The sequence below is a fragment of the Apteryx rowi genome, unplaced genomic scaffold (assembly GCF_003343035.1).
Source record: "Apteryx rowi isolate R43461 unplaced genomic scaffold, aptRow1 scaffold_1574, whole genome shotgun sequence".
NCBI lineage: Eukaryota > Metazoa > Chordata > Aves > Apterygiformes > Apterygidae > Apteryx > Apteryx rowi.
The window spans coordinates 5,564-28,203 of NW_020447835.1; the positions used below are offsets into that span (position 1 = coordinate 5,564).

The 22,640-nt window shown below is 43.2% G+C and overlaps 4 protein-coding genes and 1 long non-coding RNA gene across 11 annotated transcripts in view; 4 read left to right on the top strand and 1 right to left on the bottom strand.

Moving 5' to 3' along the window:
• LOC112962891 overlaps window positions 1-6,070 on the top strand; it is an 11,633-nt gene extending 5,563 nt beyond the window's left edge. The window contains exons 4-5 of one of the 3 annotated variants that reach the window (XR_003252440.1): window positions 2,156-2,241; window positions 4,982-6,070. This is a non-coding gene — a long non-coding RNA (uncharacterized LOC112962891). The other 2 variants (XR_003252441.1, XR_003252442.1) reach the window with 2 other exon arrangements.
• A 3,518-nt stretch (window positions 6,071-9,588) lies between these two features.
• LOC112962887 (histone H1.01-like) lies at window positions 9,589-10,510 on the top strand (the record flags this gene model as incomplete). Its single annotated transcript, XM_026059440.1, has 1 exon — window positions 9,589-10,510. A coding segment is annotated over one exon (828 nt), but the record flags the coding sequence as incomplete, so codon positions are not given.
• Window positions 10,511-11,132: 622 nt separating this feature from the next.
• On the bottom strand, window positions 11,133-11,856 carry LOC112962889 (histone H2A-IV). Of its 2 annotated transcripts, none has more exons than XM_026059446.1 (2): window positions 11,781-11,856; window positions 11,133-11,693 (listed from the first exon to the last, which is right to left on the bottom strand). In XM_026059446.1, exon 2 carries the CDS (start codon window positions 11,683-11,685, stop codon window positions 11,296-11,298), a length of 390 nt encoding a protein of 129 aa, XP_025915231.1. In that variant the 5' UTR covers window positions 11,686-11,693; window positions 11,781-11,856; the 3' UTR covers window positions 11,133-11,295. The 2 variants fall into 2 exon arrangements, with proteins under 2 accessions (XP_025915231.1, XP_025915232.1); XM_026059447.1 differs by having other exon boundaries at window positions 11,785-11,800.
• A 142-nt stretch (window positions 11,857-11,998) lies between these two features.
• Window positions 11,999-12,519, top strand: LOC112962890 (histone H2B 8). The gene has a single exon (XM_026059448.1). The coding sequence runs from the start codon at window positions 12,057-12,059 to the stop codon at window positions 12,435-12,437; it is 381 nt and encodes a 126-aa protein (XP_025915233.1). The 5' UTR covers window positions 11,999-12,056; the 3' UTR covers window positions 12,438-12,519.
• Window positions 12,520-12,619: 100 nt separating this feature from the next.
• On the top strand, window positions 12,620-14,831 carry LOC112962888 (histone H3). Of its 4 annotated transcripts, none has more exons than XM_026059441.1 (2): window positions 12,620-13,830; window positions 13,888-14,831. In XM_026059441.1, the coding sequence occupies exon 2, from the start codon at window positions 13,899-13,901 to the stop codon at window positions 14,307-14,309; it is 411 nt and encodes a 136-aa protein (XP_025915226.1). In that variant the 5' UTR covers window positions 12,620-13,830; window positions 13,888-13,898; the 3' UTR covers window positions 14,310-14,831. The 4 variants fall into 4 exon arrangements, with proteins under 4 accessions (XP_025915226.1, XP_025915227.1, XP_025915228.1 ...); XM_026059442.1 differs by having other exon boundaries at window positions 12,620-13,827; XM_026059443.1 differs by having other exon boundaries at window positions 12,620-13,802; window positions 13,860-14,831.
• The last annotated feature ends 7,809 nt before the right edge of the window (window positions 14,832-22,640 follow it).

Here is a 22,640-nt window from a genome sequence, read left to right on the forward strand (position 1 = left end):
TGTAACTTCTTTATCCCTCCAGCTTGAACCGGCTCTGGGGCCCCCTTTTACTTATCTAAGTAAAAGTTCACAGCAAGTTCACAGCCTGAGGCCKAAGGCTTCAGCAAATTTAGCTACTAATGCTAAGCAAGTTATGCTAAGCAATTAATTCTAGACAGCTTCAGTTCAATATTCTCTAACATTCATATATACTTAATAAATGATATTAGGACAGACCCTATCTCTCTGTTTTCAATTAATATCAACTTAGAAAGTTTCTCTCGCTCTCTCTCTCCTTTTTTTTAATTTTAACTTTTATAAATCAGATGAAAGGATGGTGATAGAAATGTTGCAATTTAGAGATATAGGTTTGCTTGACTGCCTAAAGCAGTGGCTTGTGAGAAAATGTGCTATATTACTGTGACAGGAAATTTATGAAGGAAAGGAATAAAACTACATCATCTTCCCAGGGAAATGTAAATGTTCCCAGGACATACTCACATGAAATGTGGAAGTCTGGGTGAACACAGACATGGATTTTTGCCCAGAGTGATGCTAAACATGATGACAATATTACAAAAGAGGTCTAACTCCATGTTTCATGCCAAAAAAACCCCAAAACAAACAAACAAACAAAAAAAAGAAAGCAACAAAAACAATGGTAACAGCAAAAAACACAAGCAAAATTCATGCTCTGTGCTTCCCACTCATCTGGAGAATGCCAGGTGTCAATCTCTGCTGAGGCCAGCAACCTTCCCCTGGCCACAGGCAGTCCACTGGGAAACTGAAGATGGGCATATAGGCACAACTGGAGACTGCCCCTCGATATAAAAGAGAATTGCACTTTTTGCACTTGGCTGCTCAGTGTGTCCCTGATTTGGTGCCGGACTCTTGAGTTTGTCAGCACAGCCCCAGTTCTGCTTTCACTCAGCTGGACTGACCTGATGGACTTGGCACCAGAATCGGCTGCTCCCCTGTGGGTCTGTTTGTGTCACACACAGCAGGGTTTCCAAGGGTTTCACCAAGGTGTGAACTTGTCTGGGGTCTCAGCTTGTGGTCTCGTGCTGGAGGCCACCACTGTTGCGTCCAAAGCCACTTTGCTCCATATGGAGGCAGGACCGAAGCCCAGTAGCAGGTGCCAGCTGGAGCCTCTGCACAGCCCAGATGCGGACAGCTTCTGCCTTGGGGGTGGCAGGGGCCAGCTCTGACAGCTCCATAAACATCCCCAAAATTCTCCTCTGCTCTTTGGCCTTAATAGCTGCCTGCAGTGGCAGCGTTGCCACGGAGGAAATGTAGCCAGGAGGTAAGTGTGCAATAGCAGAGGCAGTATGTAACCAGTCACAACATGTAACAATTTTTTTTCCCTCTCTATTTTTTTCTTTTTACTCACAATTAAGCCTGTTACCTTTTCATGCATTGGTGTGTTTATTCAATAACCCTCAGTAGCCCTTGCTAGCTACCTCCACACTCACAGAGGTGGACAAGGGGTAGCTCAGACGGAAAGCAAAAAAAAAAAAAAAACAACAAAAAAAACCCCCAACAACATTTGAGAAAGTTACAAGTCCTTTGCAAGGTAATGACTGTTTTTTTCTGTTTTCCTATGTGTAGTAATTAAATAGTCTCATCTTGTTGGTATTATCTTGCTAATGAATATTGTGTTGATGTTGTTCTGTATGATATTGACCTTTAACATCTCCAGTGTGTTATACATGCACGCCTACACAAAAACACGTGCACACATCTAGTAAGAAATTTTTGGTTGAAATCCCCACCTAAACAAGCTTTAGAGATGCTCTGACGAGGCTGCAAGGTCCTCTGGTGATTAGTAGTTTATAAACACACAGTAAGTACCTAGGACCAGCAACTGATGTGAACTTCACTGACTGTAGGGATGTGTGGACGTGGAGTCCTGGAATCGTGACAGATGCTGGCAAATCAAACTCTGGCCCGTCCCACTCTGCCCACACCAGCCAGTAGTGCAGACACCCCACCGTGAGCCTTCTGGTGTCATATGAACTCCCCAGCTACCTACACTGTAGCAGTGTCATTGCCATGACCTTTATGGCATACACATCTCTCCAAGCTTTAGGTTCTCTGGATGACAGTAGTTGAAAATCTACATCAGCCTCCTGATTTATTCACTTTCTTTTGATTTTTTTTTTTTTTCAATTTCCAGTTTCATTGACTGTCCTTCAGTCCTGTTTCTGATCCTGTCTTCGGACCTTTTTCACTGCCTTCTTCCATCTTTATTGCAACCTCCAGGTTGGTCCTAATAAAAAATCCTCCCACTTCTGAAAATAATAAATACAAAACTAAATAAAGCATTTGCTCAAGGTTCAGTAATATTTAAATGAAAATAATTTGAATGTCAGGAATCACTATAAGCAAAATGGAGAACCAAACAAAGAACACTGCATCTTTGTACCACTGCAGCATCAGTGAAATGGCTGCACCTTGAGTAATGTGCTTAGTCCTCGTCTCTAAATCAAAAAAGATGTAGTATAACTGGAAAAGAAAGTTCAGAGGAAAGTGGAAAAGATGATTAAAGGTATCAAATTGCATTGCAGGATGTGGGTACAAAACTGAGGGGGGTCTTTACATAATGTGTAAGTGGTATAGGGTACTCCTTGAGGCAAAATGTTTTAGATACTAAATGTTTACATGGATTTGAAAAGTAATTAGACTAGAAAAAAAAAAGAAAAAATCAGTGAAGATTATTAAATGAAAGAGACACTACTGTTTGTCTCAGGAAGTCACGAAGGCACAGGCTATGAGAGTTTAGGAGATATTCTGTGAAAGCATCACCATAGGTTTACTATGTTCTTATACACCTCCCTAGTCGCTGTTTTAGAAACAGTCCAGGCTACATCTACATTTGCAACTGTCAGCTCAAAAGAAGTGTACAGAAGACTGAAACAGTTGATGCTGAGGCTCCTCACATCTCTGTTACACACAGCTTGGAAGGGGGAATTACTTCAGACTCCATTTATTCTGGTCCTTTGGGCCAAATGTCCCCACTGCAGATGTAGGTCAAAGCTCTCTGAAGGAAGATTATCCCAGAGACCTCTGCTTCCTTGCCTTCAGGCACATCTAGGAAGCACCACATTGTTTTTTTGTCTGTTTCATGCAGATATTGGTAGCATATCAGTAGATGTGTCAGGGTCTCCACCACCATCATCCATACAAGGCTTCACATAGGAAAGCCTTAGTTGTGTTCCTAATTATACCATTTCTGAGTAACACCTCCTGGTGTCCTGAGCCGTGGGTGAGCCATTGGCCACATTCTTACATTCTCATTCTTCACATGGACTATGACTGTATTAAGCACCTTGTTGTCATGGAGACCAAGGGGAATTTCTGGACATCTTGGCAGTCTTGTGATGCTTGTGTCTTCTGCACCCTCAGTCTCTGACTCCGTGGGGATACTGGGATTTTCTTTCCAATCAGGGTTGGATATTTGCAGTGTTTAGATGCCACAGCAGGACATGTTGTATGTTCCCCTGCTTCTGGGTCAGGAGGCTGGTGTGTGGTTTAACTATGCCCTTACCATATGCAGGGTGGAAGTCAACTGCAAGTTTATTCACATCACTGAGAGAAGTGGAACCTTGCAAAACATCATCTTAACTCTGTAAATGTCCTTATGGTCTCCACAAGGACACCAGAAAGCCTCTCTGGACTGGAACAGCAAGGACCAGTTTTTCCTGGGCCTTCAGCTCTTTCCAAAAACAGTTGTGGCTTCCAAAGCAACACTGCAGTCTGGGAGGAGGGTTATGGACATGCTGAGTATCCATGAGTGGACTGAGTGGGACGGGGGAAGGGGATTAGCTGTGAATGTCTTGCAGTGTGGTAAGTAAGGAAAAAAATTACAAAGGACTGGATTCCCTATACCTTTTGATGCTATCCACCCTATTCATTCTCCTTCCAGGAGAAGGAGGGGAAGTGCCTTTGCAGCCCCTGTGGCTCGCTGCTTTCCTCACTCGCTCGTCAGATTCCCAAGGACAGTTCTCTGCAGCATTGTGGGAGTGCTGGGTGGGACGCATTTCTATCCCAAGCTACTGTGAGGGACACAGCTACCTGTAAGGCACCTCTGCCATGGCCAACATTGTAACACCAGACACTCTTGTGACCTGTCAAATACCTGCAGTGGGGGGACAGCAGAACAGCTAGAGGCATTGTTATGGAAAATTAGGCTCGCTGGCCTCCATAACAGGGTCCGACCCTAGGTTTCTGCAGAGGCAGAAGTTCGAAGTCAAATCGGAGCGAAATTAATTTTAATGACACACATGCAGTAATTATAGCCCGAGCTGGGTGTCTCTGAAGAGGGACCCCGAACAAAGAAATCCCTGGGCCAGCAGGGATACCCTTACAATCTAAATTCCCCACCCCTCATGTGCTGGTTCGGACCAATAGTAATATTTAGATCTGGGGTCTTCCCCTTCTTCACTGTGTCCCTTCGTTGTCTCTAGGCAGGTTGTTTCTTTTCTTCTTTTCAAGGTTGCAGCTTCTGCTGTGGGTCGTAACTTCTTTATCTCTCCGGCTTGAACCAGCTCTGGGGCCCTCCTTTACTTAACTAGGCGAAAGTTCACCATATTATCTAAGTGCGGCCTAAGGCTTCAGCAAAATTTAGCTACCAATGCTAAGCAAGTTTTCTATAGGTAGTGTTAACTCATGCTTACATCAGCTCATGTTTGCATAAGTAAAAAGGGTTCATCTCTAATACACTTTTACAGCCTGATGCTAGCAATTAACTCTAGACAACTCAGTCCAATATTCTCTAACAGGCATGAGGTAATTAAGTGCTGACATCTTGGGGGGGGGGGGAGGCACGGGTGAAGGTGTCCTTACGTATCTATCTTGAAGGGCAATGGCTAAATCTCTCAAGTTTAATGCGGTCAAACCTGATTTCTATGTTATTTACCAGCCCAAGGGTTACTAAGGCCTGAAGAGCTGCCTAAGCATTGGAGGTGGTTTCTGTGAATAAGAGGACTCCTTATCTTTACAGGCCTTTCATTTTTGATTTTTTCCAAATGAAAGAGAAGAGCTGAAGGTGATGAGTGAAAAGATGAGGATGGATCCAGCTACCTCACTGTCCTCTACAGAAATGAATTCTGGAGAAAGTAGTTGCTTGCACAGTTTTTAACACTTCATGACTTTGATGCTAAATACCATAATCTCTTAAAAAATCTTTCTAAACTGATCACTGCTGGTGTTAGCTACCATTCAATTACATGCACTTGGTGAAGATCATAGCTTTGATTTTGTCCTAAGCTCAAAAACAAGCAAGCAAACAAAAACCAAAACCAATTCGTTTGTTTAAAAAATTTGTCAGGGATTCCAAATAACTTCAGGTCCTGGTTTGTGCAGGTATGCCTATGGTTCTTTCACAAAGCCAAAGGTAATTTCACAGGCAGGCTGGCGGGCTCCAAATTATTTGAGGATGCAACAGATGAAGTTCCACGGCAGGACAAGGCTGCAGTGTCCTTAGGAAGAGGGGAAGACTTGATTTCTAGTTGAGATTCCCACCCACGTGTGAAGCGCAATATCATTCATATGCACAGAGTGCAGAGATTTTGTATATTCAAATTCCTAAGGAGGTGTTATATAGAACTGCCATCTAGAAAAGAAAAGGGTTGTCTGTGTCAACCTAGTTAGTATGGTATGATTGTTTCTGCACTATATAGTGATGCATCAAGTTTTGTAGGGCTGAATGAACAGGATGGAAATGTTTTAAAGATGATGGGCTCCTTGCAGAAGCAGTTTATCAAGCAGGTTGTCTTCTCTCTGAGCCATTAAGTCTGCAGAATCAAAATCATGTTTTACAATAAAGCAATCAAATAACCCTGACTGCTCTTTCATTGTTTATCCTGGACAGCAGCCACAGGATAAACTCAAAAACAACAACAACAACAACAACAACAACCCCAGAGCAACCAAACTAAAACAAAATGCAGTAAACATAAAAACAACGGTTAATTCAGGAAACAATAGAGGCATTCAGAGCACAGGCCTTCTGCTGTGCTACAGGTGCTGCTCATGCGCTCACTGCATTGTCATTCAGCAGATTCACCTCCTTTTTTGAAGGTTAATGGCATGGAAACGACTCGCGCGGGGCGGGGTGGGGGGGGGGATGAGGAAGTAACTGGAGGAGGAATAGAGGTGGAGGGAGAGCAGAAGGGAGGGGGAGAGAAAAAGGGAGGAGGGAGAAAGCTCCTGCCCGGGGCGGGATTGGCGAGAAATGGGTGCAGACCCGCGGCCCCGCCGTGTCCTCCGCGGGGGGCGGTGGCTGCGGGACACGCTGCCCCGGGTTTGGGGGCGACTGCTTTGCAAGGGGGCGCCCCCAAACCCGATCACTTCCCCCGATAGCCGCAAAACTCCAATAGCAGCGAGACTCTCGGAAGAGGCGAAAGATAGGGAACGATGCACAAGGAATAGCTGCGTTTTATAGCAGTACGTTATTTTGTTAAGTATTAAAGATACACGGAGCATCTATTGCCACCTGCAAATGTAGGTTTTTGCTGCATTTCTGCAGCTATAATATAATTAGCTTTCAGGCTTCAAGCTGAATTTCTGTTTCCTGAATGTGAGCACCCATGTCTCTGAAATTATTGTGAATGGAAGGAATCATGTGAGTTTAATTCATGTTTACCGATGCCTAAATTGATCCTGTACTATGTATCTAAGAGAAAAAGAAACCTTAATGACAATGACTTTTCTTCCCTCCTTTGCTGTCTAAACAGGACTGTTTTCAAGGGAATATGAAAAGGAATGGACCAATGATATATTCAAAAGGTTTCTCTACATTGTACCAGGTTTATAAGATGTGTTTCTACTTGATTGCTTTCTGGTTTGCTATGGATGGTTGTGGAAAAGTGGTAGAGGAACTAAATAATTAAGTGAAAGTGTTTAAGGGTAATCTATGAAAAAAAAACAACAACAAAACAACTATGTGTTTAACCTTTATTTGCACTTTGCCACATAGATATTCAAATAAGTTTTATGTGGAACAGCCCATAAGTTCATGGATATACTCTCTGCAACAGGCAATTCATTCCATTCATTTTTGTTGGCCTAGGCAAACGCTGTAACTTGCCTACCTGTTTAGTAACTGTTGTAGCCTAAAGCAACTTCTCCTTGTAAAAGGCAGGTAAAAAAGTAAACATAGACTTTTCTCTAGAACTCTGGAAGACTGCTTAGTGCCTAGAGAGTCTGGAAAACTTTTTTGTGCTGTCGAAGTTCAAGTTCTGTTACACAGTAATCAAACACAGTCTTTTTTCAAGAAAAAGATAAGAATTGTTTTGAGGGAAAAGAATTTTCAAGGACTTTTCATACAGTGTAGTCACTATGATAAAGTTAACCAAAATCTGAATGTTCAGTTATTACTTAACTTACTCATTTGCTTGCAGACTTGGGAATGCTTGTGTAAGTGTGCATGATTTCTTTTTGGATATCATCTTGCATATTATCTTCTAATGCCTTATGGAAGAACAGTGGTCCATGAACTAAATACAAGTTGAGTAACACCGTTCTAAGAAATATGATCTGGAATGCTGCAGCCACCATTAACCAGGCTAACCAAGAATTTGCAGCATGTATGCTGTAGCTAGTGCTTTAAAGCAGAAGCATACATTTTGCATGGACATCTATGACACTAAATGTTTTTTCATACCACCAATACTTGGCATAGACTGTTCTTAAATCTAAAGCTTTCCCCCTTTATGTAGAAATAGGCTTGAAAAATTAGGTTGACTGAATTATTGGAACATATTATAGAGAGAGATCCAGACTGATCAGAAATTCTTCATGTGAACTGAAATAAAATATTTCTTTTTTTAGAGAAAACATTTTATTAGTGTCTTTTGTCAAATAAATAAATAGCTGTTATGATCCACTTCTCTCTTCTGATTTAAAATATACAGGAGTTTTGTATAGCTGTGTTTCACAGGCAGGTAGTACGTTCATTTATAACAAGTATAGTAACATAAAATAGAAGAATATATTATCTTTCTGCATCAAATGCATATAACTAGTCAGGACAAACAAGGAAAAGAACTATTTTCAGCAATAGTAGTTTAATATTCCAGTTGTGTTTCAGTTGAAGAATAAGAGGTTTTGGCATTCACAGTTTTTGTTTTTGTTTTTCCTGAAATAAATACAAAAAGAAAAAAATAGGCATGAATATGCTATTGGTGGCATAGAAAATGGAACATTAGTCACAAGCTGCTATGAAAGGAAGCCAGGGTCTTTATATGCACTGGCTCAAAGGATGGACACATGGTTGGAGAGGCAGAAAACAAAAAATTCTTGGGGGGGGGTGGGTGAATTACTGTGACTGAGTGTAATTTGTTTCCAGTGAAGATGACAGCAGTGAAAATTCTACTTTAGACTGGATGTTAATCTACTCATATTTCATTTGAAAATAAAATGCTAGAATACTTCTGTTCTGGAGTGGTTTGGAACATTAGCGGGGAAAAACGGCTTTCCTTGTTCCCAAGAGAGGGCACCTTCTCTGATACTTCAATATGGGGATCGGTTCTGAAAAGAGAGAAATGCTTCTCCTCCCCACTTCTCCCCTGCATCCTGTTTCTGAGGGCAAAATGAAACTCAGGAGGCCAAAACTGAGACACAGAGCCAACTGTTTCAAGGCATGGGTTTTTCAAACAGTCCAGTCAGGAGCTTCAACAAATTAAGGTCTGCTTCAGACCTGCTCAATACATTTTACCCCAGCCAAGGTTAAATATCTACAAATAGAAGGTTGTGCTGTTGAATATACTATATAAATGAATCTGAGCTTTTTAAAAACAAACCAATAAACAAACAAACAAAAAGGTTAATTGTTTTAAAAATAGTTCTCAAGTTGTGCGTAGCTTTGAATTTCAGCACGGCTACTGATGAAGTCTTACAGTTAACACAGTTTCCAAGTCTAACTTTCTATAGTAGTCAATAGCTAACCCTATTTCTTTGAAAAAGTGTGGGCTGATAAGAGGAAAAAAAAATGTCCTTTATCACTTCTGAAACAAAAATACAAATAGTGTAAGAAGAACCCTTTGAAAACAACCTCGAGATTCTCATCCTGTTTGCAAGAGACCCTTCTGTCGGGCAGTCTTGTGTTACCTCTGTCTCTTTGAAGTGGATTGTTAATTAACGCATTTCCGTAAAATGACTCGCTCTTCTTCCTCCTGAGAGAGGAAACTGCAAAGAACAGGACAGAGCTGTTTTCCTAGTCTTGATTCTCCAGATGCAGCTTTAAATGACAAAAAGAACCGCTCCTCCCACCCCTCGGCGGGAGGCTCATTCAGATTCCGGACTGGCGCGTTCCTGACTCCCCTTCATCCAGTATTGTGTTTTCTTCTGTATAAAACACTGATGAATGAAAACATCCTGCTTCACCTTAATTTGCATCACAGAAGAAGACATGAGTTGTATGATACGGTGCAAAATACATAAAAAAATCAGTTATGAAGAAACATAAAGGGGAGAGCCATCCTCACTCCCTTCCAGGGGGGCGGGCTCCCAAAGGAACCGAAGAGACTCCTGCCTCTAAATATCGGCCTCTCACTGAGTTCTCTTTATTAATTTTTTTCAAACACCCCCCCCACCCCCCAATTTTGAAACGTCTTTGCAACCATATTGGAGACCGCTCCCACCGTTGCAGCAGCGCCTGCGGCCTCGGCTCCAGCCAAGGCCGCCACCAAGAAGCCGAAGAAGGCGGCGGGCGGCTCCAAAGCCCGCAAGCCCTTGGGCCCCAGCGTCACTGAGCTGATCACCAAGGCCATGTCCGCTTCAAAGGAGCGCAAGGGGCTCTCGCTGGCTGTGCTCAAGAAGGCGCTGGCTGCCGGCGGCTACGACGTGGAGAAGAACAACAGCCGCATCAAGCTGGGGCTCAAGAGCCTCGTCAGCAAGGGCACCCTGGTGCAGACCAAGGGTACCGGCGCCTCCGGTTCTTTCAAACTGAACAAGAAGCCGGGTGAGATGAAAGAAAAAGCCCCGAAGAAGCGCACAGCGGCAACCAAGCCCAAGAAGCTGGCGGCCAAGAAACCCGCGAGCGCCGCCAAGAAGCCCAAGAAGGCGGTGGCAGTGAAGAAGAGCCCCAAGAAAGCAAAGAAGCCGGCTGCCACCGCTGCTAAGAAATCGTCCAAGAGCCCCAAGAAGGCAGCCAAGGCTGGCCGCCCCAAGAAGGCAGCGAAGAGCCTGGCCAAAGCGAAAGCAGTGAAGCCGAAGCCTGCCAAGCCCAAGGCAACCAAGCCCAAAGTGGCCAAGATGACCCAAAAAGAAGTAAATGATACTGGAAGAGGAAAGGAAACTTCCCTTACAGATACATGCAATGGCTCTTTTAAGAGCCACCCACACTGTCAAAATAAAAGAGAAAAAGCTGAAAAACCCTTTAAAACCCAAACTGATATGCGGTTATTCCCTGCTGTACTTATGTGTGACTTTTGAAGTTTGTGAGTAGAGACTTACGCAGAGTGCGAAAGTATGTCTTAGCCTATTTTGTCGGAACTCGTGATCCCCCGTTCCCACTTATTCCCCCTGATATCAGTTACTTGGAACAGTTGACGCTGTCCCTGAGGCATAGTCCTGTGCTTAGTTACGTTATGACACCACAATGAGAAACTTACGTCACCGCTGGTCTAAGAGAACCTGCAGCCCTGGACGACGGCAAAAAAAAAAGGAAAAGAAAAAAAATAACGTCGGGGCGCAGAAAATCCTTCCTGCTGCTTCGTAAAAAGAGCTCTGACCCCTTTTCCACCCCTAAATATGGGCGGTGGCTGCGGCACTGGGGAAATCTCACCGCGTCCCGCGCCGGGTTTGAAACCGGCGCGCTCCCCGTGGATTGGCCACTGTTGGCCCCGCCCCCTGTGCCATCACGGCAGCCCCCGATCCCTCCCGCCCCCGCGCAACAGCCCCCCTCGGCCGGGGAAAAACGCTTCTTTCCCCCATGGAAACCACAGCACGGGAGCACCATCCCCAGGCTGCCCTTACCATGTTCTTTTCATCAACTGCCCTTAGAAAACGCAGCGCTGACTAATATCAGCTCTCTCAGCCATACTTTAGCTTTTAAGTGATATTTTTTGTTTTCAGCTAAAGTCACTTTAAGGAATGTGTGGTATCTTAACTTCTTATAGAAAAAAAAATATATAAGCATCAGCAGAACACTGAGCTAAGTATATATATTTACATTTAAAAGCTTTCAGTTACATAAAATCATAGTAACATTGTGTTTTCGAGGAAGCAGGACATAATCCTAGTGTTCCTGCTCTTTTTGGAAAGGTGTGGGTGGCTCTGAAAAGAGCCTTTGGGTTGTTTGTTGAATCAGTTTCACTTGGCTTTAGCCTTATGGCTGTCGGTCTTCTTGGGCAGCAGCACCGCCTGGATGTTGGGCAGCACGCCGCCCTGCGCGATGGTGACCTTGCCCAGCAGCTTGTTGAGCTCCTCGTCGTTGCGGATGGCCAGCTGCAGGTGGCGCGGGATGATGCGCGTCTTCTTGTTGTCGCGCGCCGCGTTGCCCGCCAGCTCCAGGATCTCGGCCGTCAGGTACTCCAGCACGGCCGCCAGGTACACCGGCGCGCCGGCGCCCACCCGCTCCGCGTAGTTGCCTTTGCGCAGCAGCCGGTGCACGCGGCCCACGGGGAACTGCAGCCCGGCCCGCGACGAGCGCGACTTGGCCTTGGCCCGCGCCTTCCCGCCCTGCTTCCCGCGGCCAGACATGCTCTCCGCTTTTCAAAAAGAGAAAGAAAATCAACAACAACAAAAAAAACCCTACGCAAAAGAAAACAAAAGTACAAGAACAGAACAAAATGTACCGACACCCTCCACCCTGCCTTTTTATCGCTTCCTTGTGGGGTCCAGCAGGACTTTTGATTGGCTGAGGCGGTGATTGTGCTATTAGCCAACGAGAAGGCCGATGCTGTAACGACCAATTGACGTCTGGCTGTTTGTGACATCAAGAATCGAATCTACCCAATAGACGAGTACAGCTCCGAGTCATCTCATTTGCATACCGTCCCTATAAATATGGGGGACACCCCTAGTGTATCTAAGTTGTTCCTGCGATAGTGAGGGAGCGACAGACTTTTAAAATGCCGGAACCAGCGAAATCAGCTCCTGCCCCGAAGAAAGGCTCTAAAAAAGCCGTTACCAAGACTCAGAAAAAAGGTGACAAGAAGCGTAGGAAGACGAGGAAGGAGAGCTACTCGATCTACGTGTATAAGGTGCTGAAGCAGGTGCACCCGGACACGGGCATCTCGTCCAAGGCCATGGGCATCATGAATTCCTTCGTCAACGATATTTTCGAGCGCATCGCCGGCGAGGCGTCGCGCCTGGCTCACTACAACAAGCGCTCCACCATCACGTCGCGGGAGATCCAAACCGCCGTGCGGCTGCTGCTGCCTGGCGAGCTGGCCAAGCACGCCGTCTCCGAGGGCACCAAGGCCGTCACCAAGTACACCAGCTCCAAGTAAATTTCTTGTTTGGAAGATCCTCTAACCCAAAGGCTCTTTTAAGAGCCACCCACATTTTCAGTAAAAGAGTCGTTTGCACTGATTCAGTTGGGTGAGTGGTGCTGGTGTCTAATACTATGTCAAAGGGGTATTTTCAGTGTTTCTTGCGTTTAGCTCCGATTCGATTTGTCATACTTATGCTCCGTATTTTAGTTTCAAGAGTAGTTCATAATGAGTAATGGTACAAGAGCGTTTTTGTGTTTGGAAGCTTTAGAAACACCAGGTATGATTTTGATAGTCATGTGTAAACCCTGGCTGAGTACTCACTGCACACGCCAATGAAGCTAGTAGTGTGAACAAAATCGAGTTGTACAGCTTTTAAGCATTTCTTCATCAGCCTTTTTTATTAAGGTGATTACCTCAGCTCTAGCTGTCGAGTACGCATTATGAAATATGCATGGCAAAGCTTAAGTTTTCTTTTGCCGTTCTGAAATGAAAAAAAATCATCTTTTGTAGAATTAAGATGAGCCTCTTTCAGTTTGACTTATGCTCCTTTTCCAATACAATGTTTTCGTCCCCTTTAAACATTATCTCTCCTTTTTGAACGCCCTGGCCGAAAGCCACAGTGCTGCTTGTTTACTCAGAAAGATCCATCGGGATTATGCTGTGTCTGTGACCTCTAGAAGATAATGTTTCATGACATATATCACACCATGCAGGGTTAAAAGCAAAAAAATACAAAATTATCCCGTTTTTCATCATTTGGCTTGCCTCATGGGTTTGATATGACTGGTGTCGTATCTTTGTCCTCCTTTTTTAATGGAGAATATGCGCGGGAGAGCAAGAAGGTTAATCATGTTTGTGAAGTGACAGATAATAGATGAAAGAACACAAGGAAAAATAAGGTTTAGGGAATAAAAAAAATGGATGAAAGGCAGAGCGCTTTTGAACATCAAGTAGAGGAGGATACGAAGTGAAGTCCTTTTTTTTTTTTTCGCCGGAAAAGCGTATTGCCAAAGGGTTCATATCCTGACTGCCACGGATAGAGGCAGCGATAGAAGCGTCTGTTCTGGGAGCTGAGAAGAGCTCCGCGCCCGCGGGACGGTGACAGCTGTGGCAGAGATCGCTGCCGCCGCCGACCTCGTTCCTTGGGGCAGACCCACGGGTGAACGGAACCCGGAGCGGGGAGCTGACCGTGACGGGAGGGGGGGAGGGGGGAAGAGACCGTTATCACCCCCCGCCAGAGCGCGGGCTTCTCAAACCTTTTAAATTGCCCAATAGAACTCGCGCCTCCTCACTAGCCAATCACAGGACGCTGATGTCTATAAATAGCGAGCTCTGCTGTCGTGTGTTCCACAGATATTTATAGCTCAGTGCTATAGGGCGGCTGCTGCTGCTGCTGCTGCTGCTGCTGCTGCTGCTGCTGCTGCTGCTGCTGCTGCTGCTGCTGCTGCTGCTGCTGCTGCTGCTGTTGTTGTGAGGATGGCGCGGACGAAGCAGACAGCGCGGAAGTCGACGGGCGGGAAGGCGCCGCGCAAGCAGCTGGCCACCAAGGCGGCCCGCAAGAGCGCGCCGGCCACGGGCGGCGTGAAGAAGCCGCACCGCTACCGGCCCGGCACGGTGGCGCTGCGCGAGATCCGGCGCTACCAGAAGTCGACAGAGCTGCTGATCCGCAAGCTGCCCTTCCAGCGCCTGGTGCGCGAGATCGCGCAGGACTTCAAGACGGACCTGCGCTTCCAGAGCTCGGCCGTCATGGCGCTGCAGGAGGCGAGCGAGGCCTACCTGGTGGGGCTCTTCGAGGACACCAACCTGTGCGCCATCCACGCCAAGCGCGTCACCATCATGCCCAAGGACATCCAGCTCGCCCGCCGCATCCGCGGCGAGCGCGCTTAAGCTACTAGCAACCCGATCTTTCTCAGACTGCTAAAAACCCAAAGGCTCTTTTAAGAGCCACCACATTGGCACGAGAAAGAGCTGTAGGTCTTACCTTGTGTGGGGAAGGAGGTGTTTGGCTGTGCTTCCTTTTTTTTGTGCATTACCAAATTCGATCGTGTGAGGCTATAAACGTGTAAACCGTGTTTTGACAGGGTTGAGCAGGATACGGAACAAACTGAACAAGGTAACTGCTGCTTAGTTCTTGTACTGATTCAGAGCGCATGAGTCTTTAGATTAAAAGTTCCTGTTTGTAGGCCTTCGATGCGCTACGTGTTTTTTTGCGCTGTTAGGGGAAAAACTCATACTCCAAGCCTTTATTCAACTGAAGGAGATACTGAAACTTCAATAAGGTTGGTTTTATTTCTTACGTAGTTATGCTGTATTTCTTAAAAGCAGTTATAGTAAAGTACTTAATGTGTAAACGGCCTTTACAGAATCTTTTTGCATAATCTGTTAGGATTCTTTTTTTTTTTCTTTAAAGGAAGTATAAGCAGCAGTTATTTAAAGTCTTTATTGCAGTATTGTAGTCCAATTCCTTCCTTTTTATTTCTGAAGCAGCAAGTAGTCTGTTCCGCCCTTCCAGGCAGGCACTCGGTCGGTACCTTTCTCAGTGTTTTAGTGTTTTTTGTCTCTGGCGGTGTGAGTGTCCCTGCCGTGAGCGACGTCCCCTGAAACTCGGCCCTTCTCAAGGGCTTTTAGTTTATCCCCGGGAGAAGCCTAACGTTTTCCGGGCGAGAGGGAGGAGGCTCTCTGCAACCTCCATTTCTGAAAAGGTTCTCTTTCTGCTTCCGTGGGGAACAGTCGTGGGATCCTTGGTGGCTGTGCGTATCCTGTCTGAATATTCAGAGACGTCTATTTGGATCAATTTTCTCCATCTGTATGTACTCTCGGCCATATTTACTGAACTTAGCATAGAGAAAATATTTTCCCTAGGAATATTGGGATGTTAAAAATTTAGTATCGAGGACAAAATTCTTATTAAATTCTTATTAAAAATTTTACCATCCCCCTTCGCGTTCAATGATTCTAGCGAACATATCTGGAAAACAGGACTTCTCCCTGACTATAGGTTCTCTTATGCAGTTGCACAACCCCTTGTCCTCCTGCTCAACGAACCTGTAGTTAGTGCCTCGAAAATGTAGTTTTTAAAAGTGATCACTGACTTTCCAACATGCTTCAGATTTTTTTTTTTTATACAATGAACTTTATATAATTTCGGGTGTTTGTTGTTCCATTACAACAGCAAATCGCAAATCTTGGTTTTGTAATGCTTGTAATAAAGAGCTGTGACTTTAAGAAAGCGTTGGATTGAATTGATTATAGCTTTCATTTAAACGCATTAATAAGGTGCCACGGAGGATTACTCAGAGAAAATAAATATCTTTCGGTGCCTAATACTGTAAGATTATTCCTTTTCTGTTAATCGCTGATACATTTCATTTTGGAAAGTGTTCCTTTCTGTTTCAGGAATTTGGACTCTGCAGCAAAATCTGACCAATCAAGTTCCTTGACACACCATTTTCTTTCGCTTGTTTTTTTTTTCTCGCTTTCAGCCATTTTCTATTACTTAACCTCAGAGGGTTAACAGGGAGGGGAAAATGGTACCAAAATAACCCTTTGGGAACTAAGTTTATGTAGATTCCCCTCCCCCGCCCCCGCCGGCGCTTTTGGTCATTGATAAAAGGATCGTGTTTTTCATAATACATTTTGTTTTTGCAATAGTATGGTTGCAGAAATGGTTATTGGTGTGGTTGTGGACACGATGTAGTTGCAGAAATGATTATATAAACTAAATGCATTTTCTGTTACTGTCTGTGTGTGATGCAGAGGGATCTATTCATACCCACTATCTAAACCTGTTATAATATTAACAAGTTTATGATAAGTTTAATGATAAGCATAAATCAACCAAAATATCTATTTTTAGTATCTCCATATAGTGGATATTTAATGTCATATCTTAGCAAACAATTAGAACAGCTACTTTTCAGTAGGGGTTTGGGCAGAAGTGTTGCTTATTTGCCTGATTAGGAAAAAAATCATATATGAAGAATGTGACAGGGAGAGTGTATTAATTTCTCTTAAGTCCTATCATTTATTTTATTTTGAAGAGCTTGGACTCTTTTAATAAATATAGGTTTGCTCTGACTCATTCTACAGTTGCATGTTTGAATGATAATAAGCAGTAATGCTCCATCAATTGCATTTGAGAAGGGAGTAGGCCTGAAAGGCTTTTTGGAGGAAGCATGCTCATATGAACCCTGCTCAGTAATTCCCTGAACCTGAAGAGGTTCTTTGGAATATACAGTAATGTAAAAGATCACTAATAATAATCTCTTATAGCTTGTTGCAGAGAGTAAAGTTAGCAATTAGAAAGTACTTTCTGTGTGGATTTGGAAAGTATAACAATTGCAGACAGCTGTAGCAGTGAGAGTGGGGGACTGCACGTTGGAATAGATTGACTCTGGCTTAAATAAAGGGTGCTGCTCCATCACCTAAAAAATTATTAAACCCTCACTGGAATCGTTTCAGTTTGCATCCAGTGTTGAATCATTTAACTGTGAAACAGCAAGAAAAAAAATCCCAAATCACATAGAAAAAAATACAGAGCCTGCCTTCATAAAGCACAAATAAAAACTGATATCAAGAATATTTAATTCCTTGCTCAATTACATTGTTATTGACAAAATACAAACTGACGTAGGAATTGCTAGACATGCTTGCACCTGGTATATGAATTCAGAGAAAACCTGAATATCAGGCAAGCCTGAAATACTACATCTTCCAGAAGGAGAGCATTAAAAGCGAATGAAAAGTAAAACTGAATTTGCAAAGACAGTTTATTTGACTCTAAGGTTTTTCAGTACTAAGATGCACAGATGATGGTGTGTAAGATTTCCTAATTCAAAGGGAGAGGAAAAGTGGAAGTTCCTCTGGCACCAGCTAGAGTCCAGCAACATTTCTGTGCTTTTTGCAGGAGGGAGCTTGACTTGATGAATCCTGTCAGGTAAAAGCTGGCTGCATGCAAGAGCGGCATGCTCACTAGCCGAGGACTGGCTAAAAAACTGCCAGCACTTTGCCCTACTTGGCTGTTGGTAATCACGTAAAGTGCTTTTGCTGAGGACTTTAACAGCTCTGTGAGATGTTTGGGTGAGATTGTTCCTGGCTATTTTTCCACCTTCTGTGAGTGGTCTGGCACTTGGTAAGATCTGGCTCAAATCACTCCTTTTAAGAATGGACTTCCTGACAGTCTAATAGATAAAATATCTTATAATCGCTGAGATCCTGGTGAAATTCTTCCTCAGTTTCATCAAATTTATGAAATTGTGTATTTGTAATATGTGCTGCAGTTTTAGTGACTCATCAGTATGTTTGGTCAAAGCACCTTTTTCTCTAACAAAAGTCAAAATCAGCTCTACTTTAGACACTTAATAGTTATCTGGAATACTTTTTTAATCTGCATGAAAAAAGAGTGACTTCTTAATCTGAATTAGCTATTGTAAGGCAATATGGGAGTTTCCAAGCAAGTCAGTAGATGAAGATAAATCTTAAACTTCCTATCACATTCTTTTCATTTGCAAATCTTTTTTTCCTAGCTCCCTCACAGAACTGATCATCTGTTGTTTACAGTCTGTAGTAACCACAAACAGTGAAGTCTGAGGCTGGTGCCTACAAATGACCAATCTTAGCTTCCCCGCCAGCCTGGGCAGTATGGCTTTGCTGCTTCCTTTCCTCTTCTCTCCCACTTTAAAGTCATGTTATCTCTTTTGGTAGGTTATGAGCATTGTGTGGATTGTAGTTGTAGTTTTAAACTCAGAAATATACCTCTTATTATAGAAATATGAACACTTGCCCTGTTCTCATCTTATAAATATATGAGCTTTAGGAAGTACTGCTGGCTAGTTACTATGAACCTGTAGTGAAATACAAAGCTGTAGTCTCAGCAAATCTGTCACTCATGACTAATAAAAAAGCAGCCTGCTCAAGGAACATGTTATATAAACCAATTCAATGTCCTTTCATAGCAGCAGCTAGCAGCAGAGAACGATGACCTCAGTTTGATACATTGGCTTTGAGATAAGTTTTTTCCACTGTAAAATTAATTTGCTACAAAATGTCCTATATAGTGCAGAAACTGAATTACCTTAGAAGTTTTAAAATTGGGCCCAACAAGTAGTTCCATTCCTTTTAAATATTTAGGACAATATATTACAATATTAACCACAAACAACTATGTATGCTGGCAAGCAGAACTCATGAGAATCCTCTCCCTGCATGATGGAAGTCAGGAGATGAAGCATTTCTAGCTTCTCCAATCTCCTTTGTCCTGGGATATTTATTGTTCATAGGACCATATGTTGGCAGAGATCCAGGTAACAGTCTGTCAAAACTCTCACCTCTCATTTTAAGAATATCATATATGACAGGACTGAACCATGGTGTGCAGCATTGCTCCAAAGAATCCCTCCTGACTTTCAGTAAACACACAACCATTCCATAACTGCGAACCTCTGAAGCCTTAAACTCTGGCAGGAAAGAGTGGTGGCCTTCACTAATGCAGTGAGCACTCATAAAACAATAATAACTGAATTGCTGGGATAGGAGAAAGCTCTCAGTTCATCCACATATGTGACTAATTGCATATTCTCAGAACTCTAAAATGTGTAGAGATCTTTGACAGATATCAAAAGGATATGAATGGGAATATGTGAGCACAAGCACCAGAAAGAAAGACAGAAGAATGGCTATAAGCATAGCAGGTGTTGATTGAACCTAGATGTGCTTGAATCTTGACTACTTACTATATGCAGCTTCTCTGAATATTCAGCTTGGGAAAACAAAGCGCAGCGTAAATGAAGGCCAGACTATAAACTGAAGCAATTGAGGGAAGATGATGGGAAGATCAAGAGCAGTCCTGAAGCAATAAAACAATCCTCTAAGGAGACAAGCAAGGGAGTAAATCCTAATGGTCACAGAAGTGTGACAGGATGGAGAGACAAAAGATCAGAATTGCTTTTAGCTTCTAACCCCTGCAAGAGGCACATTCAAAGACCAGCACATCATAGTCAAAATAACGCCTCCTCTCCCCCTTGGAGACCTAATGAGGGCTCATAGCTACCATTCCTTGTCCTGCGTGTTGCTACAAGTAATCCTAGCCAGCTCACGTGGACACATCTTGTTTTTCGTGTGTGTGTTTTAGAGTACATGAACACAATCACTTTGCTTTAAAATGAAATTGCCTTCCCCTCCTTATCTGTTGTTGCATTGAGCTTTGCTACATCTTTTGCTACAGTGCTGCAACACCAGTTGCTACAACTGCTTTCTATTGATGATTTCTGGGTGGTTATTCAGGAGCTGCCACCTGCGACCCATCATGTTGTGCAGAATGAAGGAACAGAATTTACAATTTTATGGATTCCAAATTAAGACATCTATATGCATCATTAATAGCTAATGCATTTTGAAAAGCTCCGGTTTCTGAAAGGCAGCTATCACTTTAGTTAAATCCCTGATGATGACAATTTGCAAGTGAACAGCTGTTGTAGTATCATTGCAAACCTTCAGAGCACATCCGGTGAGGTTTTTTTCCTCTTCTTCTTCTTCTCCCCCACCCCACCCCCCCTTTCCTCCTTAACATCAGGTTAGCTTAATCATGGAGAGAGCAATCTGGACCATCCAGAAGCCAGGCAAATGGCTTCAGTTTCAGAACTGGCTCCCTCTCGTGTGCTGTTGTACCCCCAAGAACTGGGACAAGTTTCTAGCACAGAACTGGGAAGGCTCTAAAGAAAATGTGTCAACAGGCTTGATCATCTCATGTTTACAAATCATTACTATGCTGTGCTAAGTCTCCTGTTTCAAAAACACTGGTGCACATGTGGAGATTAAATACACTCAAAATTTTCAGTATGTTCCTCAAATCTGCTGCATGTCCTTTTCTCAGCTCTCTTTATCCTTTATCGTGATCCATCACTATACATCTCTGAAAACTTCCCAACACTTCTTTGCACTCCTTCCCCATATAATGAATATTCAAGGCATAGTTATGAGCTGTTAGTGCAATGGATCCGCCTGCTCTCTACCCCCACTTTTTTCCATATTATCAAGCACACAGTACTGATCAGTCAGGACAGACTACCAAAACCATATGAAATACTGGACTATAATAACTTCAGTCTGTGAGGCCACTAAGAAGAAGGATATTCCAGAAGGACATTCCAGTGATCATTCTCAGTAAGTGCTCAGATTTAAGCAAAACCTGAAAATCTAAGATATTCTCCCATAGATGTTAGCATGATATGCACGTGTTGCAATGTACATGCAGATGCAGAGCTTAATGCATGGTATAAGAAACATGAAAATAAGGAAGGATGACTTTTGTGACTCAGGCTTTCAGGAAGTGCCAAAAATCAAGTGCAAGTTTTTCAGTGTGTTTCAGAAACAACGCTAGCCTTTCAATGAACTGAACTCTAAACATTTCCTGAGTGAATTGCAAGAGAATATTCCTGGCCTCTCTGGCTCATAGGAGGATAGCAGAGGACTTCTGACAGTCCATGAGAACCAAGTCAGATCCACTCTGTACAATGCACCGATAAAGTGCATTTGTTTGAGAATTGCCATATACTTTGCTGAAGTCAAGCAACCGAATATTAAAATCACTCTTGCACTGAGATTAAAGGACTTCCAGAGAAAGAACCATGCTGGCTACAGTTCAGGTTAGTTATATAATGAAGTCAAATCTTTAAAAAAATATATTTTTCTAAAAAAAAGCAGCTGTTTGTGGCTAAAATGGGACCTTGTTTCCCTTAGTCCTGCCAGAGTTGGCCTTCCCACCAGTTCTCCTGAGCAGAGTTCCAGAACAGATTTATTTTTGTTTTTAGGAATCATTTTCACACACACACACACAGACTTATTTAAATGGATTTGGACTTTTCTGGTTTCAGGGATGACCTTTTCAAAGGTCTGAGAGAGGTGACTACACAAATTCCAATGAAAATGAGCAGGAGGTCACTGTCTTGCTATCTCAGGCTGCTTTGATAATCTCAGTTTAAGATAATGTAGTACAAAAACTTCCCCAGACAAAACATGTCTCTCCATCTCCACAACCAGTGCCTGAAATTGGTAACAGGGTGAGCAGCATTCTTAGGCCAGTTCTTGCCTTTTCACTTGTTATCCAAGCAGTGATGTGCAGACTGTGAGTTCACCCTGCTGCAGTGCAAGCACAGTCTACACAGAAATTGGATGTGATATAGCCAATACTGATTACTTGGTCTGAGGACTGAACAGCAATTGTTTTATAAATATTTGTGTGTGTGTGTACATATTATAGATAACATTTTCAGCTTTCTATAACTTCTTGGAGGCTTAGACTTAGGCAAAATGGAAAGTTCTTACCCCTATGAAATTTATCAAACTGGATGGCCCTGGAATGAACAACACTGAAAAACACATTAGAGTTATTTCAGAATAGATTGTATTTTAAACACTAGAGCAATCTGGTTGTTAATACTTTATATCCATAAGAGTTTTTTTTTTTCTTTCTTTCTTTAACATATCAGCAATAACATTTAAGGGTTACTCATTATAGGCTTCTTGGCTGAAAGTACAGGGTAAAACTCTCTCTAATTCACCACAGTGTCCCAGTGCCTATGCAAAACTGCACTTCTTTGCAACACAGCACAGGCAGCACCCCCAATAAAGGCAGAAGTTACTTGTGCTTCCCTGAGCCCCTCCCCAAGGCTCCTCTGGGCTCTTGGCTGCTGCAGAGGGGGATTCGCCACGTTCCCGCATCCCTCTTCCTCCTGCACACACATTCCCATACTGGTTTCATACATCCATCATGCATATGGATGCCTTCATAAAACATTCTGGTTAGGGTTTGGGGTTAATGGCTCTCTCACTTAATGGTAAAGGATTCATTCATTCAAATGTAGGAATGAAATAAAATGTGACTGTTGATGTTGCTAATAAGATGGCTAAGTAGCAAAGCCAGCAGGGCCTTACATCAAGAAAGTAAAATCACATGGGCCATGATCCTTTCCTAGAGGCAGCACTCACAGTTATCAGTCAGTAACCTGAATGACAAAATAGATTATTTAGTAGCTTTACTCCAAGGGCACATCCCAATTTCATAAAAAGAAGGTTAAAACTTTTTGAACAGGGTTGGTATTTAGTGAGAATAGAAATCGATAAAGAACCAAAAGACAACAACTGAGACTTAAAAATACCTCACGCCTCATGTTTATGTATTTAGAAAAGTAGCATACATAGATACTCCCCCCCCCCCCCCCC